Below are 18,795 nucleotides of genomic sequence, written 5' to 3' on the forward strand. Positions count from 1 at the left end.
TGGGGCCACACACAATGCAGGCCTTGCTCCTGAGACTGCACGCAAGAGTCAGTTCTGGTAATTTTTTTTAAAAAGGAATCATCTTTGTAAACTCTAAATGTCACAGTTTATTTATTTTTTCTGAACTGTAGGAATAAAAAGAAAAAAATTCCGCTGATGAATGGAGAAGAAGTTGATATGGATCTTTCTGCAATGGAGTAAGGATATATTTTCTACAGTCTTATGTATCCTGTTATTTCTATCTGAAAGTAAATAACTGTCTGGAATTACCTTTAAAACTTTTGTTCTAATCCAGTTTTGTGCCTGGCACTGCAATGAGGAATTCCTCCTGGTGGTACTCAGGGCACAGTATGGCATGCCAGGGATCAAACCTGGCGTAGCTGCATGCAAGGCAAGCTCTCCACATGCTCTACTATCTCTCTTGCCCCATACTTTTAACACATTAGAGAGACTAAAACCTTAAGATGTAAATAGATCTGACATGAAAATTACAATCAGATAGTTCAAGGAACCCATTTGAAATTAAGAGGAAGTGCAAGCTTATTATCAGGAAAATGTAAATCAAAACAGGAGAATAGTAAAATAGCATCTCACACCACGGAGACTGGCACATCAAAAAGAACAACCATAATTAGCATGAATGCAGTGAAAAGAGGATCCTCATTTACTGCTGGTGGCCATGGTTGACTCATCCACCCTTTCTGGAAAACAGGGCATTCCTCAAAAAACTAGGGATTGTGCTTCTGTTTGACCCAGCAGTTCCACTTGTTGGCATCTGCCCCCACGGTCCCAAAAGCACAATTTGCAACCTCTATGTTCCTTGCAGCACTATTCTCAATAGCCAGAGTCTGGAAACTACACAGTCGTCCAAGAACAGATGACTGGAGAAAGAAACTGTGGTACATATGTACACTGGAATATGACTGGGCTGTAAACAAAGATAAAATCATGCAGTTTGCTGCTATGTGGATAGATCTGGAGAGTATCGTGCCAAGTGAAGTTGGTCAGAGGGAGAGAACCACAGAATGATCTTTCTCTTTTCCAGGATGTAGTGAAGCACAGTGGACCGACATGCCCAAAGGCAATAGAAATGGGGAATATGAGAACGCTTCTGTGGGAAGCATTTAACTTGGGGATGGGGTGGGAAGTGGATAGGGAGGAGAGCACTGCAGTGGAGGAGGCAAGTGTTCAACCAGCTCAAAGTTCATGCAAAACAGAACCTTAGACCACAGAGTCAAAGTTACCTAGTAAGTAGAGTGCCTTCACAGAGGCGGGGGGGGGGGGGGGGGGGAAGGGGGCATTGGTGGAGGGCAGTGGGCACTCGTGAAGGGATTGGGGTTGAATCATTGTACTCCTGAAACCCAGTCATGGATAACTGTAATTCACAGTGAATTTGTTTTTTTGTTTGCCTTGCACAAGGCTGACCAGGGTTCGATTCCTCCGTCCCTCTCGGAGAGCCCAGCAAGCTACCGAGAGTATCTCGCCCGATACCGAGAGTATCAGGCACGGCAGAGCCTGGCAAGCTACCCATGGCGTATTCGATATGCCAAAAACACTAACAAGTCTCACAATGGAGACGTTATTGGTTCCCACTTGAGCAAATCAGTGAGCAATGGGATGACAGTGACAGTTGAAAAAATCAAGAAAGTGCATGCTGGTTGTGGACGTGGGTGCAGACTGCTGGCCCAACTTTGTTCTTCATGTGTGCTATGGATAGGGCACTTCCTCTGCCTGAACCATGCCTCCATGAGCTACCCATGGAGCTGACCTGGTACCCCTCTCTGGTTCTGATGATGTGCGATACTGACAGTCTTCTATGTAGTTTCAGCTCTGTTTTTCGGGAGACGGGAGGGCACTTAGATGGGGGGTCCAGAGGTAGAGTCTAGGGCACCAGCGGGTGGGGGCTTGTTGGTAGGATGGGGTAGGGAGTGGGGGCCCTATCGGAAGGAAACAAGAGGGATGGAGGCCAGGTTTGGAAAGAGACACTGTTCTCAGGCACTTTCTGACTCCTGTGCTTGCAAAACAATTTAGCTATCTGTTTATGTACATTTGATGATTTATTGATTGTGCTACAGATTGAACTCAGGATCTCAAGATGGATGGACGCACTCTGCCCACTGGGCCGCATTTCCAGTCCAGGGAGCACAATCAATACTGTGCTTAGTTTCATGGGTGCCGCTGTGTTCCTCTCATTCTCTTCATTGTTGCCTTGTGTATTCTGTACATAATATGGACTACATCCATGGCTTAGTTACTTGTTTTTGGTTTGGGGGCCACACTCTGTGGTGCTCACTGATGCCCTCTGGTGGTGCTGGGGGGTGGGGAGGCAGCCATATGCGGTGCTGGTGATCGCTTTGGCTGCCGTACAGCCTCGCTGCCCCTCATCCACAGTTTTATAGTAATGTCTACCATATGAATTGAGCCTTTTATTAATAAGCAATGCCCTTCTATTTCTCTGAATATACTTTTTGAAATTTATTTTAACCCATTAGTATACCCTTTCTCACATCTTTATTTATTATTGCAAATATTTTGCCTTAATCTGGAAAGGATATATTCACTGATACTGTCTATTACACATTTTTGTGGTGATATTTATTGGTTCATAGTGTTTCATATATACGTATATGTGTATATATGTATTTTATATATATGTATGAGATAGCTCAAATTTTATGTGTCCATACATTCTGTACTTTATATTTTTTAAAAAATACCTTTACAGGGCCAGAGAAATGATACAGGTGAAAAGGCACTTGCCTTGTATGAAGATAACCACAGTTTGAATCCCTAGCACCAGATATGTTCCCCTGAGCACTGAGCTGGGACTCACACCTGAGCACAGATTGATGTTGCCCCAAAACTATATTAAAGTTGAATCACATTGACATGATTAATGGTTCTACTTTTTTGGTCACAGGTTTCTAGTAAAGGGTGGTACTTAGAACCATAGTCTAATATTAGACCCCCCCCAGCTTGTGAAATGAGGAAATTTGACCTATTATCCTTTTCATATCATGTATCACAACTCCAAAACTTCCAAATGAATAAGTTGAGATGGGGTATCTAATTGTCATCATATCCCTGGGGATCTCTTCAGTGAGATTGATATGAGGCCAGAGAGATGGTACAGTGGCTACCAAATCCGTGTTTGGTCCCCCGCATCCCATATGGTCCCCCAAGCTCCAGCAGGAGTTATCCTGAGTGCATAGCCAGGAGTAAACCCTGAGCACTGCTGCGGGTGGCCCCAAACCCAAAAATAATAATATTAAGGTAGCTGTGGCTTAGACATTGTGAAAAAGCTGAAAGGTATTAAACAAAAAGCAGGAAGTCCCCGGTGTCCTTTGAAAACTAATGAATACAGTAAATCCCCCGGCCTTCTTAACACTGCCTGCTGGAGGGAATCTGATGAACCATTGCCTCGCGTTTTAAACATACAGAGCTGCAGTAAATGAGGAAATTGTATTTCCTTCCAGTGCTGATTCTCCTTTGCTGTGGATAAGGATCGACCCCGACATGTCGGTCCTGAGGAAGGTGGAGTTCGAGCAAGCCGACTTTATGTGGCAGTATCAGCTCCGCTACGAGAGGGACGTTGTCGCGCAGCAGGAGTCCATCCTGGCTCTGGAGAAGTTCCCCACTCCCGCGTCCCGCCTGGCCCTCACTGACATCCTGGAGCAGGAGCAGTGTTTCTACCGAGTGCGGATGGCAGCTTGCTTCTGCCTCGCCAAGGTGAGCGCGTGGAGGGTCCAAGGCAGACTCGGCTCAGAAGACCAGCTCGTGCGCGGTGGCGGTCCCCAAGCACGGGGGACTCTGGGTGTAACCCAAAATCCAAGAATAATACAAATTTAAAAATAGGTGGGGCTCCGGAGAGTGTTTAGAATGAACCCGTCTTTAGCTTTGCTTGGTGTTTCGTGCTTGCAAAGCCTGTTGGGGCCACTCTTGGCTTTGCTCAGGAGCACTTCTGATTCTGTGTTCAGGAGTGACCCCGGCAGTGCTGGGCTGGGGGGCGGGGGTGGGGTGGGCAGCATGTGAGGTGCCCGGGATTGGATCCCGGGTCTTATACCCCAGCTATGTGCAAGGCGAGTTCTTCCCCTGCTGTGCTCCCGCAGAGGCCTCTGGCCCCTCTGACAAACGCTTTTAGCAAGACTGATAGAAAAGAGACACATTTTTTTGCCTGAAGATAGATGTACTCTAAAATTCGGTAGTTATCAAACCTGAAAGGCAGATTTTCAAACCAAAGAGAGTTTGTCACCTTTTTATTGTGTTTCCAACCCCCATTTTAGAGTTATGAATATATTGATAATAAATCACTTTGGTTTGAGCGGTGTGTCACATTATAGTACATAATATCAGTTTTTTTTTTATTCTTCCACTGTGTTGACAGTTGGTTTGGGCGTAATAATCAGTGTTAGTGATACATAATTAGAAAATGATAGGTTCTATAACTTGACATGCTAGAAAAGCTAATTTATAAAGAAAATACATACTTTTTTATAAGATGCAAAAAAAGAAACCAAACAAAAAAACTGAAGGGAGAACAAATAAACACCAGAAAAGCACAGACAAAAATTTGGCTAGAGAGACCCGAGCAATAGTACCTCGGTAGGGCGTTTGCCGTGGGCACAGCCGAACCAGGTTTGATCCTGGCATCCCATATGGTCCCCTGAGCACCGCCAGGAGTAATTCTGGAGTGCAGAGTCAGGAGTAACCCCTGAGCATTGCCAGGTGTGACCCAAAAAGCAAAAAAAAAAAAAAAAAGGCCAGAAATAATGGTTTTCTGATACTTCAGAAATATCTTGATAATAGGTTCATTCTATATACTGACTCTCTTGTCTTCCTTATTCTTAAACCCTTTGTCTAACATTTTAGTGGGTTATAGTGGTTTAAATTTGTTTTATCTTGGCGCATATGCTGCCTGAGCCCATGTGCTGCTTGCACCCACGTGGCCGAGCACATGTGTCGCCCGCATCTCCCCTCTTGAGATGTGTACTTTCATGCTTTCGTACTTTTGTGTCTAAAGCTCGGTTATGTGTAGGGGCTTCCTCCACCCTTGGAGAAGCCCCAGTTCTCTCATGAGCACGTTATTTTCACTATTCTCTCTCCCACTTACCCCTTTCTCCTTCCCTTAGAAACCTCTAAATAAAATCTATTTACTTGAAAATAAATAAATAAGTAAATTTGTTTTATCTTTAGTGATAGTGATCTTTTATCTACTGAGACCTACAAGAAAAGCATACTTTTCCTTGCTGATCATCTGCTAATGATATAACTAAATTCTAAAGATTTTGTGTTTTATATGCTAAATGAGCAGGTTCATAAAACTATAGATTTGCCTAAGGTTAATTACAATCTTAATATTTCGTACATAGTTTTTTAAAATTCTACAAAAATATCAACTGCAAGTAATTTTTTTAGTAAAGCATTCTGTTGGTTTGTTTTGGGGTCACACCTGGCTCTGAATCCAGTAATCACTCCTGGTGGTACTTGGGGACCATACAGATGCTGGTGATCCGACCCAGGTCCTTCACAAGCAAGGCTAGTGCCCCACCCACTCCGAGACCGCTCTGACCCTGGTAGAGCATTATTTACAGATCTAATTGGAAAGCACTCTGCTTGTGTTTCAGTGAGGTCATATTAAAAAATTTGTATTTAAAATGCCCGGTGATGTTTCTGCCTCTAAAATTTAAATACTAATTATATTTTTTCCTAAAGGGGAAAGACATACTCAGAAGAGAAGCCTTTTGCAGTCAAATTTTCTTTAAAAAATTAAATAGTGCTTCAATTTAGACAATAAATTGTAGACATAATTACAGGCGCACCCTAGAAGTTAGGGAGGAAAGTTTTTATATTTTCCTGAAAATAATAATAAAAGGCTAAGATATATTAACATATTACATTTCTAAAGTTGTATTTAGAAATATGTTTGCAATAACAATGAAAAGGACTTTGTTTTCTAATTTGCAGATTGCAAATTCAATGGTGAGCACATGGACTGGACCACCAGCTATGAAGTCACTCTTCACTAGAATGTTCTGTTGTAAAACTTGCCCAAACATTGTGAAAACAAACAACTTTATGAGCTTTCAGAGTTATTTCTTACAGAAGGTACAGTTTATACTGATTTTCTTCTCATTATTTTATGCCATTATCTGTATTTCTCTGTTTATTTGGGGACCATTTTAATAACAGATACTTACAAAACATTTAGTCTTTTTGTCTTCTGACTTTTTTGGGAGCAGGAGCACCCCCAGTTATGCTCAGGGCTTACTCCTGGCTCTGTGCTCAGGGATCACTCCTGTTGGGCTTTGGGGAACCATATGCAGTGCCAGAGATCCAGAGATCCAGAGATGGAATCCAAGTTGGCTCTTGTAGGATAACATTGGTTTGTCCTTTCTCCCTGGCCGCAGGGAACTTGGCTTTGTTAGAATGCACCTGTTCACAGTGCTCCTGGGGCACTCCCATTCCTCTGTGTTTATCTTTAACCTCTTCTCTGTGTTCTCTTCCCCAACTAGTTAATCACCTTTTTCCCCTAAGCAGTACTTGTGACTTGTAAAGTCAAATTCCTCAGAAATCTCTGGATTTGTATTTCTAAGTGAAATACTGCTTTTCTCCTTCCCTTATGTCCTTTTGCATAGTTTACTTCAGAGCAATGTCCTTTTGTATAGATACAGGAGACAGTTAATGCTATGCTTTTGTAACTTGGGAGTTAATTGACTCCAATTAATATTCACTCCTGGCATCTGTCTTCTCGATTTAAGCCGCAGTTGCCCTTAATTCCTAGCACCCCCAAAACAGGGTCCTGACGAGCGACTGGATTGACCCAGAGCAAGTTGTGAGCTACCCTGGCATCGAAACGGGTCAGATCAAGAGCTATAATACTTAATTATAAGTTAAGGGCATGGTCATGGACAAATTCTGTCATGATTCAAAGAGTAACAGCTGGATTCGGACCCTGCTAGGGTTAGGAAAGACTAATCTGGCCTGAGCACTGTAGTCTGGGATCTATAGCGAGATGTCTCCAGGAGAGCCACCCTACAAGCTTAATGTATGTCTTACTGTGTTTATACAAAATGACTAATATTAAGAAATAGAATTAAGATGAATGTTTGAATGGTTATTGGGCTAAGGAAAGGAGAAATACCCTAGGTGGTATTTCCCCCTTGAGCAGATCTCTTAGCTGCCGGAGATCTTTGTCTTTGGAAGGAAGGGCTTTTGCTTCAGGACCTGGGTGTTAGCTGCTATCCCCAATGCTTAGAAAGGGGGTGGGATCAAGGCTGGCGACTGAGTGCAGGGAGACTAGCAGGGGGGACAGGACGAGATGGGAATGAGGGGCAGTGTGAGACTGGAACAGGTGTGTGGGGAGAATGGAATAAACGGCAAATGATTACTGGCTGCCTGTTCCCTCCTTCCTGCATCTGTTGGTGGCCATAGGCCGGATCGGGGAAGCGGCTCACGGGCACCGAATGCACATGGCGGGCGAGAGGGACCATGCCACTGCTGTTGATCACTTACTTATTTTGTGTTTGCACAGGCTATGTGCAAGGCAAGTGCCCTACCCACTCTGTTGTCTCTCTGACCCCTTTCCTGACCTTTTTCTTTACAAAATTTTAGTGGATTCTTCATTGATGAACTTCATTTGCTACTTGCAAGTATGTGATGATCATCATTAAATAGAAATGGATCATTTGGCATTTTCATTTTTATTATTTTTTAATGTTTGCATTTGTTGGCATGCATGCACACATGTGTGCCAAGGATGGAACTAGGCTCTTGTACATGGAAGCTGTGCACTCTCCGCCTGGGCTGCATGCCTGACTTTCTAAAATGTGAACAGCAGGTCTGGAGTCCAGGCTAGCGTCTAGCCCCCACTTCTAGCTTAGCTCTGCTATCCTTGAACAGTTTGCACATGGGCGTGTTTTTTTGTTTTTTGTTTGTTTGTTTGTTTTTTGATTTTTGGGTCACACCTGGCAATGCTCAGGGGTTACTCCAGACTCTGCACTCAGGAAGTACTTTTGGCAGTGCTCAGGGAGGCCATATGGAATGCTGAGGATTGAGCCTGGTCGACTTCGTGGAAGGCAAACACCCTACCTTCTGTACTACCACTTCGACCCCAGTGTGTTTCTTGAGCCTCTGTTTTCTCAGTCATAAATTTCATATTATTTAGAATTAAATAAGATCAAGTATATGAAGTACAGTAGTATAAGAGTGTAATAGAGTGTGACTCTGTACCATATAGTAAGTCTTTTATAAATGGCAATGTAATGGCAATGTGATGGAGTGGCTTTAGGAAGGAAGGTGACAGTGCTCACCATTTGGACAACTTGGAAATCATTTGCTCAGTTTAATAATGTTGAAGCAGAGATTGGGATAACTAGACTATAGTAGAAAGAGGAGAATAATTCGAGAACCTTGAAGCCAAACAGAGCACAACAGATGTAAGGCAGATATTTGTATGGAGAAGAATCTCTTTTTGTCCTTCTGTTATTAATGCTACTTATTGTTGTTGCTGTTGTTTTGGGGCCTTCAGGCACCACCGTCTTCGTGTCTCTCAGATATTTTGAGTTAATAGGAGATAGTTAATTGAGTTAATTTTTTTCTTGTTTCCTGGGACTTTGTCTATTATGCTGCAGTTGATTCTCCTTGAGTCTAACTTGCTTGCTTTTATTGGTGGAGGTTCTTTTCCATAGGATTAATTGTCCTACATCTGTTTTTACAAATAAAGCACATGGCTCCACAGTGCATCTGTCTGTGCATTTTCACCCCAGGGTTTTCTTCCTAGTTTGTGTCTTATGTTTGAGGCATGTCCTTGATGGTTGGGGTGGTGGGTATGGGGTGGGTTGAGCTCCATCCAGTGTCAACCCCAGAGTAACTCTTCGCTACATATACTTCAGTGAAATGTAATAATGACTTAAAATTTATACTTGCTTTGTTCATATAGACTATGCCCGTTGCAATGGCCTTATTAAGAGATGTTCACAACCTTTGTCCCAAGGAAGTCTTAACATTCATTCTAGACTTAATCAAGTACAATGACAACAGGAAAAATAAGGTAAGGTACCTTTCTGACTTAGTACCCAGTCATCTTTCTAAGAAAATATTTTGTCTATGTAACCCTTGTTAAATTCATGGTAATTGATATGGCTAGAGATAGAAACGTACAAACATGATTTATTATGTAAATCAGTATGTGAGAACCAAGATTGTTTTTAGAATGTTCCTCATATCTGTTGGGACACAGTGATACTGCATCAGATTCGGTGGAGCAGTTGAATCTCATTTTTGTGGAATCTGACAGCCATTTTTATTTTTTATTTTTTTATTTTTTTATTTTTTTTTTTGCTTTTTGGGTCACACCCGGCGATGCACAGGGGTCACTCCTGGCTCATGCACTCAGGAATCACCCTGGCGGTGCTCAGGGGACCATATGGGATGCTGGGATTCGAACCTGGGTCGGCCGCGTGCAAGGCAAACGCCCTACCCGCTGTGCTATCACTCCAGCCCCAGCCATTTTTATTTTGAGTAATACCCAGGAAGCAGTTTCTCTCGAGGTAACTTTACTGATGTTTGCCTTTTTTTTCTTGCATGTGCTTATTTATTTAGCAAATAAATATTGAATGCCTTGCTTCAAAAATTATTTCAGAATACTTTGTCCTTAACAATCTTCAAATATATACTGTGGCAGAAGAGCCTAGTAAATAGAAGAGATAATAAATGTCTCCAGAAATTTTATTGTAAACATGTTGATAATTGCTGTGTATCACAGTTCGATTCTGAGTTCTCAGGTTCAATCTGATGGAGAAATCATAGCTTATCTAATTGCTCCAATGAGACAGACGTTCAGTTTTCTTGGGTTGGTGGGCTTCAGCCAGCAGTCCACGCACCAGCGCTGTTCATAGATACTGAATGGTTGAAAACTACTGGTCTTCACCATGGACCTGCGGCATGCATGTGTAGGTCCTCAGGTGACAAATGTTGACAAATGTTGGTCTAAGGGAACTCACTAGGAAACGTGCCTCCTTCCAAGGAATAGAAGCAGAGCCTCTGGAAAGTTTTATAAACGTGGTCTTTTGATCCTCAAACTGAGTGATAGAAATAACTAGAATTCTCCTGATCTCTTCATAGGGACACTCTAGAGAGTTTGTTCTACACAGAAGGCACAGCACATACAAAGACACATAGAACTGACGTGATCCATAACAAAAAGTTGAATGAGACATAGAAGTAAAAAGAAAAAGTCTTATATATACTTACTAAGAAGTGTTTGATTTATAGTAAATTCAAAACTTTTTTTTTTAAATCAAATAATGTAAGCTGGCTAGAATCCTTTGAAAATCAAGACTTAAAGGACTAAAGATGATATACATGTTTTAAAAACTGATTTCATCTCTGATACTTTATAAATGAGCAAACTTAGTACACAGACTTTTTTTTTTTTGGTCACACCTGGCGATGCACAGGGGTTACTCCTGGCTTTGCACTCAGGAATTACTCCTGGCGGTGCTCAGGGGACCATATGGGATGCTGGGAATCGAACCCAGGTCGGCTGCATGCAAGGTAAACGCCCTACCCACTGTACTATCACTCCAGCCCCAGTACACAGACTTTTTGTAAGAAGCATATACTTTTTTTTAAATAGGGGCCTCAGCCCATAATGCTCAAGGGGACACCAAAGTCACACCCAGTGACGATGACACAATGATGTGTGTGTTGGGCATTGACCTCTGGCCTCTTCTTATACTCTGCTGACTTCTTATTTTTAATCTCTTCTTCACGTGGTTCAAATTTTTCATCTTTTTTTAAAATTTTAATCAGTCAGCACTTACTAAGTAGTTCTTATGATAATTTAATTAAGGATTGTGTAACTGATTGCATTTCCAAGTTTTTTTTCCTTCAAACTTCTTAAAGCTCAGGACCACCATGTTGGTCTACTCCTAGGGAAACCCTCAGATACATCAGGAAGAGAAAACTTTTGGTGTTTTTCCATGTTGAAGTTGGTGGATTTGGCTTCTAAAATTATTTTTTTACTTTTTTGTTTACTTAAAAGATGTTTTAGGGGCTGGAGCTATAGTACAGCGGGTAGGGCATTTGCCTTGCATGTGCCTGACCTCGGTTCAATTCCCAGCATCCCATATGGTCCTCCAAGTGCCGCCAGGAGTAATTCCTGAGTGCAGAGCCAGGAGTAACCTCTGAGCATTGCTGGGTGTGACCCAAAAAGGAAAATTAAAAAGTTGCTTTAGTGTTGTTGAAGTAAACATGGTTACAATAGTATTTACATTCAAGTTTATGGTATACAGAATTGTTGTCCATACCCCAACTGTTCTGGTGTCCCCTAATGGTCTGGGTCTTTCACTCCCCACCCCTTGGTCACCTTAGTTCCATTTCCAAAGTCCAAGGAATTGTCATCATTAGATGCTCTTCTGTTTGCTTTTTGGTTGGAGGGCCAGGTCTGGCTGTGCTTACTCCTGGTGCTGTGCTCAGGGGATCACTAGATTTTGATGATTATTACCTTTTTGGGTATTTAGTCTTGAGTGAGGAGACACCAGAGGAACAATATTTTAAGAAGATGGGCTAAATATTATAAGAAGGGATACTTTTGACTATTGAGGAAGCACAGGGAGGTTGAGACAAGCCCACATTGCAGACAGAGGCCAGAGAAGATCCCGGAGCCAAGAGGGCCGAAATGACAGGAGAGGCCTGATACGCAGGAGACGGGCTTTCTGAGAGACCCGGGCAGCTTGCTCCCACCTGGCAAGGTTCAAGAAAGTGTCATTTTCAGAAGAATTATTTTTACATCTTTTGGTATATTTTCTTCAAAAGATTTTTATGTTTTTCCCTTACACGGGATAGAAATACTCTGATTTCTAATATGACTCCGATTTCTGTGATTGTATAAACAGATCAGGATAAAATGGTGTAGATACGTAAGTTTTCTGAGGGGGGAATATATTAGGCAATAAAACTGGAGAGAATGATGGGGCCGGAGCGATAGCACAGCGGGTAGGGCGTTTGCCTTGCACGCGGCCGACCCGGGTTCGATCCCCGGCATCCCATATGGTCCCCCAAGCACCGCCAGGAGTAATTCCTGAGTGCAAAGCCAGGAGTAACCCCTGAGCATCGCTGGGTGCGACCCAAAAAGCAAAAAAAAAAAAAAAAAAAAAAAAAAAAAAAAAAAAAAAAAACCTGAAGAGAATGGGTTTGAGAAATAATTTTAACTGAGAAGAAATGAGGAACTCATTTAGAATTTGGGAATTCTAAATGAATTATGGAAACTTTGGCAATTTTTATCTTGGAATTTAATCAGCAAACTAAAGCCTTAATCCTTCTTCATATAAGTAGTGTATTAGAACAAGAGCTTAACAAAACACTGGAAAAGAAGGATATAATCTACTTATTAGGTAATCGCTATTTGATTTTGCAGCCTCTTTTCCTTAAAAAGAGAAATTTTGGAAGAATGTGACAATGATTGTTTAATTGCTTTTTGAGGAAATTTAAGCTGCTTTTTTCAATTATAATGCTGTTGGTAATGGTGTTCATTTATTCAACACTTGGTATTTCTTAGTACTGAAGTGCTTTTCCAACATTTTTTAATTTAAATCATTTTTTATTGTTATTTCATAATACTCGGAAATTCTAATTTTTTCCTTAGATACTTTGTGTCTTAAAATTGAATTATATGATTAAAAGATTTTCCAATATCCTTACGTTTTTGTCACTTTTCAGGTTTATTTTTGCTTAATATTATGTTCAGTTTTTTGGTTCTGCATAATTATTTTAAGGACATGTTGTTCTGGGCCTGGAATGATAAATACAGCCTGTAGGACACTTGCCTTGCACGTGGGCAACTTGGGTTTTATCCCCAGCATCCTGTATGAGCACCTCCAGGAATGATCCCTGAGCACAGAGCAGAGGGAATGGCACCTGAGCACCACCAGGTGTGGCCAATAAATAAATAAAAGTATGTTGTTCTTTTAGAAGCATAGCCTTCATCATTTCTTTTCTTTTTTTTTTTTTTTTTTTTTTTTTTTTTGCTTTTTTGGGTCACACCCAGCGATGCACAGGGGTTATTCCTGGCTCTGCACTCAGGAATTACCCCTGGTGGTGCTCAGGGGACTATATGGGATGCTGGGAATCGAACCCGGGTCGGCCTTGTGCAAGGCAAATGCCTTACCCACTGTGCTATCGCTCCAGCCCCTTCATCATTTCTTAGATAATAATGATTTTGAATTTTAGCCCCTGCTGGTTTTCTTTTCTTTCTTTTCTTTCCTTTTTTTTTCCTTTTGGTTTTTGGGCCACACTGGGCAGCACTCAGGAATCAATTCTGACTGGGATTAGGGGATCATATGTAGTGCCAGGGATCGAGCCTGGGTCAGCCATTTATTAGTACGTGCCCTACCCGCTTGTCTTATCTCTCCAGCTGCTCCCCACTTTTTTTTCCTTTGTGTATTATTATGCCTCCAGATTCCTTCCCTTCTTCCCCTCTCCTTTGTTCTGATCTCTCTTTTTTTCTTTCCGGTTTTTGGGGAAAAGAACATCCAGTCATGCTCAGGGACTACTTCCTGTTATCCTTGGGGACCATGTATTGCTGGGGGTGAATCCAGGCTCTCGCATGCTTTGCATGGGCTCTAGCCTTTGAGTAGTCTCCCTGACCTAGTGTGTCTCTCTCTCGCTCTCTCGCTCTCTCGATCCCTTGCTCCCTCACTCCCTCACTTTCTCACTCTCTCGATCCCTTGCTCTCTCACTCTTGCTCTCTTTCTCCACAAATAATAGTGCTGATCCTTGTGTCTACATACTCATATATGTGAGGACAACGCTAAGTAGCTAATAATCTCTATCCTACCAGGTTGATTTAAGGACTGTGATTTTCCTTTCTCTAGAATCTAGCTGGTTTCATAGGTGACTATGAAAAGGTGCCTTACATGAAGTAAATAATTCATCAACTAATGTATCGCTAATTAGAGACTCTTTTTCACCTTTCTAATCTTTGTCTTTTACACAAAAGATAGAATTGAATATCAGAAAACTTGCTTCTGACTTCAGATAAGTCACAATGTTGTCAGACATATTTTATTCCATTTTGATCTGAAGTATGAATTTTATAATCTTACTGTAATTGTTTTGTGGCTTAGTTTTCAGATAACTATTACCGTGCAGAAATGATTGATGCCCTTGCCAATTCTGTTACGCCTGCAGTCAGTGTGAATAATGAAGTTCGAACGTTGGATAACCTCAATCCGGATGTGCGGCTTATACTTGAAGAAATCACCAGGTTTTTGAATATGGAAAAACTTCTTCCAAGTTATAGACACACCATCACTGTCAGGTATAATGACTCTTTACATTTTCTTTAACATGATTTTTAATAATTAAATATTAGCTATTAAATAGTTATGTGAATAAAAGGATTTTCCTTTTCGTGATAGTGTATTGGGAAATAAGACAAGTGGAACAAACTAAGATCTTACATTGTCATCCACGGATAAGGTGTCACCATTTTATAGAATGGCTTTCAAGTTTTCTCCTTTTAACTATATAAAAATTTGCTTATTTGTAACATATATTGAACATTTAGTCTTTTTTTATTTTTCTGGTTTGGGGGCCACAAATTGGTTTGGCCAGTGCTTAGGGGTTGCTCTCCTGAAGCATTGCCCAGATCATACATGGTCCTCCTGCATGTAAAACATGCACACTGGCAGGGCTTGGGGAGAGCAGTAGTATAGCAGGTGGGGTGTGAGCCCCATTCAGTTCCTAAACCCCTTGTGGTTCCCCCAGCCCAGCCAGCAGTGATCCTTGAGCACAGAGTCAGGAGTAAGTTCAGAGTACCACCAAGTGTACTCCCCCGACCAAAATATCTTTTTTAAAAAACCCAAAAACGTATGCCGTAGCTCTTTGAGCTATCGCCCATCCCTGAACATAGTGGTTTTTATATTCTGTTTGAACCAAAAGCATTTGATGTGCAAAAAATTCTTCATAAATGCTTTTCTTTTTTTATGACTACTATTTTTGATCCTGGTCTTCTTTTATCCGATTGAACTGCTGTGGATATCCTGCTGCTAGGCTTTTCTGATGCCTTTTGATTCTGTCAACATTTTTTTGTATTATTACTGGAAAGTTCTACCAGTTTGGGAGTTTGCTAAAGAAGAAGACATTTCATTGATTCACTCTTCGCATAAGCATGGTCATTAAATGTCAGATGTGCCTTTCTTAAGTGTTTATGTTAGGATACTTAAAATTTAATTCTTAAAGAAGTTTCAAAATCTGATTTCTTGAATAGGGCTTAGATGTTCTAACTTGTTCCAGTCATCGCTAACATTTACCATTTCAGACCTGACAAGTTGATTTAGTTTTTGGTCTTTGAAACCTGTGTTCTCCCTTGAACACGTATTCCTCTTCTCTCTTCCCTCACAGCTAAGTAAAGTTCACTCAATAAAACCATCTTGTTTCACTTAAAAAACAGTTCTCATCCAGATCATCAACCCTTCAGTTTTTTTATCACGATTAAATTGATTTAGAGCATCTTTAACAAGTATTTAAATATTTTTCACAGCTGTTTGAGAGCTATCCGAGTGCTGCAGAAGAATGGGCATGTGCCAAGTGATCCGGCTCTGTTCAAATCCTACGCGGAGTACGGCCACTTCGTGGACATCAGGATCGCAGCTTTGGAGGCGGTTGTGGACTATACGAAAGGTAATTCACAGACACGTGCTTGGCGTTCTAGGAAGGGATTCTTACTATTTTCTGGCCAGTACAAATATGTTCTATTTTTTTGGTTCTCTGCTTTGGAAATGATTTGGGGGCTGGGGGCGTAGGCAGAGAGCTGAGGCAGGGGCCTGGCTGCCCGAGCCTGTCGCTTGCTTCCTGCCAACAGGAAGAAAGAAGCATGTCGTGTATTGTGTGTGTATCTGTGGCCTAGCTTCAGATTGTTGTTTATTCTTCACATGGAGGGTTGAATTTTCTTTTAAGAGATGATGCTGAAAATTTTGTATTGTTGACTTTTTAAAATGAATTTCTTGGCAAGAAATGGAATCCTATCTGTCTCTCCAGTTTTGTTCCGGTGCTTTACTGTTCTTGAAGTCTTTATGTCTTGACATCAGTCAGATAAGCCAGTATCCCGAACTTTCTTTCCCGGTGTTCATGAATTTTCATTGACATCTATAGATATACTAAATTAACACCATTCAAAATGAAACAAAGCACCGATACTACGACTTACAGAAGAATACTGGACAGACGTTATCATTTAATTTGGTTACTATTTAAATGGGATTGTTAAGTCCAAATCATTACAAAAATAGAAAACATGAAAATAGTAGAATAAAAATCTGAAAAAAACTGGAAAACTTGAAAGTGGAAGGGGAGGGATGGGGTGATGGTACAGCAGGCAGGGCTTTGGTCTTGGGGTGGACCCCAGGTACAGTCTGTACCATCCCCCAAGCCCTGCCAGGACGGCTTCCTGAGTGCTGAGCCAGGGGTGGACCCTCAAAATGAAAGAGTAAGTAGAAATAGCTAATGATAGCTAATGTGGTTCATTTTGTTGATTAGTAACACTTACAGTAACGCTATTTGTAAACCCTTTTTATATTGTGTTGTAAAGTGAAGACTGCTCTTTACTCCAAAGCAACTCTCACATCAGAGCATTTTATGTAGGTATTTAATTTTGATTTTGGGGGTCACATCCAGTAGTGCTCAGGACTTACTCTTGGCTCTTTGCTTGGAGATTGCTCCTGGCCAAGACAGGAAATAGGAGGGAGCCGTATGCACTGCCAGGGATGGGCCCCAGGTTGGCCACAGGCAAGGTAAGCGCCTTACCTGCTGAACTGTCTCTTTGGCTCTGGAAAGTGGTTTATCATCCTGTATAAGTGATCAGAACTCTCTAAAAATTGATTTCAATCTTAGAAATAAAATTTTATCCGAACTCATCTTGTCCATTTAGAGTTAGTCATCTCTAACTTAGGATTCCTGTAGCACTGTAGCACTGGCATCCCATTGTTCATCGATTTGCTTGAGACGGCAATAACGTCTCATTGTGAGACTTGTTGTTACTGTTTTTGGCATATCAAATATGCCATGGGTAGCTTGCCAGGCTTTGCCGTGCAGGTGGGATACTCTTGGTAGCTTGCCGGGCTCTCCAAGAAGGACGGAGGAATGAATCAAAAAAATTTTTGTTGTTTTTACCATTGATTTGAGCTTCCGTGAAAAAAAAAATGCACTTGTTCATGCTACATGTCAATTACATAACACGTATACTAGTAAAATTTATAGTAATCTTTTACAAAAAAAAGAAGTTTCCCACATCCTTCAATGAGCTTTGAATGTGAACTCCCTCTTTACATTTGATATAATCAACAATAAATGTATTTTTTTTTAAATTCTTAGTGGACAGGAGTTACGAAGAACTACAGTGGCTGCTTACTATGATTCAGAATGACCCTGTACCCTATGTAAGGTTAGTTTTGTGTTACATTATATATTTATGTTGTTAAGTCTGAAAGTAAATTAAATAGTTTTAGAATATCCTCTTAAGTTATTCCAAAGAACTAGGAATGATTCTTTATTATTTTAAAAAATAATTGCCAGAAACAATTCTTAAAATTTGGATTGTTGCTTTCAGTCGTTTATGTGCCTATCTATATGTTTTGCATTGATCAAAGGACCACTCACTAATAGTATTAGATTGGATAGGATTGTTTTCAAAATAGCATTCAGGGACTGGAGATAGAGTACCTTACAGTGAGTAAGGCGCTTGCCTTGCATGCACTCACCCAGCTTCAGTCCCTGGCACAGTGAGCCCTACCGGAGTCATCCCTGAGCAGTGCCAGGGGTGGCCCAAAACCAAAATTTAAAATAAATAAAAGTGACACTGATTCCTTCTGGTGTTGCATAATCATGCTTATGATCCCATGCTTGAGCATTCATCAGTTTCTCAAGAGGTAAACTCGTACGGTCCTTTTTCTCCAGAGGGAGTTTGAACAATGTTTTGGCTGACTGGGCTCCATTTCAGATCGATGGTAGAGGATCATAGGGTTAGGATAGCCCTACAGGAAAAATTCTGTGTTGTGTGGGCAGTCACGTGACTGGCTTCGAGGGACACGGCATAATCCTTACTTTCTCAGGGCTTACTGCAGATCTGTTACAGAGGTCTAAAGCACATGCTTGTTACTAGATGTTTAATCTAGAAAAAGAAAATGATTCTGAGATTCTCATGGTTTTCCCTTAAACTTATGCCCATTGAATATTCTTTCGAATGTTTAGTCATTTTTTGAGACTTGTTGTTACTGTTTCTGGCATATTAAATATGCCACGGATAGCTTGCCAGGCTCTGCCGAGTGGGCGAGATACTCTCTGTAGCTTGCCGGGCTCTCCAAGAGGGATGGAGGAATTGAACCCGGGTTGGCAACAAGAAATCTCATAATGGAGACGTTACTGTTGCCCGCTTGAGCAAATCGATGAGCAGCGGGATGACAGTGACAGTGACAGTCATTTATTTATACTTCCTTGTTCCTTGTGAAAAAAGTCTTTCTGCTGTGTTAAACTATAAAACAAAACTTTTTTAAAAAATTTTTGCTTTTTGGGTCACACCTGGCGATGCACAGGGGTTACTCCTGGCTCTGCACTCAGGAATTACTCCTGGTGGTGCTCAGGGGACCATATGGGATGCTGGGAATCAAACCCGGGTCGGCCGTGTGCAAGGCAAATGCCCTACCGGCTGTGCTATTGCTCCAGCCCCAATAAAACAGAACTTTAAAAGAAATGTTTAATATACCAAAAGAAACAAGGACTCATTTTTACTTTTTTTGT

General features: G+C 41.3%; 1 protein-coding gene across 1 annotated transcript in view; it reads left to right on the plus strand.

The window, feature by feature from the left end:
- Positions 1–18,795, plus strand: part of TAF2 (TATA-box binding protein associated factor 2) — a 70,491-nt gene that overhangs the window by 29,201 nt on the left and 22,495 nt on the right. The window contains exons 15-21 of the mRNA XM_004607647.2: positions 132–197; positions 3,477–3,729; positions 5,965–6,105; positions 8,939–9,049; positions 14,127–14,320; positions 15,545–15,684; positions 17,374–17,443. Of these exons, the coding sequence (XP_004607704.1) occupies positions 132–197; positions 3,477–3,729; positions 5,965–6,105; positions 8,939–9,049; positions 14,127–14,320; positions 15,545–15,684; positions 17,374–17,443 (975 nt within the window). The remainder of the gene's footprint in view (positions 1–131; positions 198–3,476; positions 3,730–5,964; positions 6,106–8,938; positions 9,050–14,126; positions 14,321–15,544; positions 15,685–17,373; positions 17,444–18,795) is intronic.

Source organism: Sorex araneus, chromosome 2 (assembly GCF_027595985.1).
Source record: "Sorex araneus isolate mSorAra2 chromosome 2, mSorAra2.pri, whole genome shotgun sequence".
Taxonomy (NCBI): Eukaryota; Metazoa; Chordata; class Mammalia; order Eulipotyphla; family Soricidae; genus Sorex; species Sorex araneus.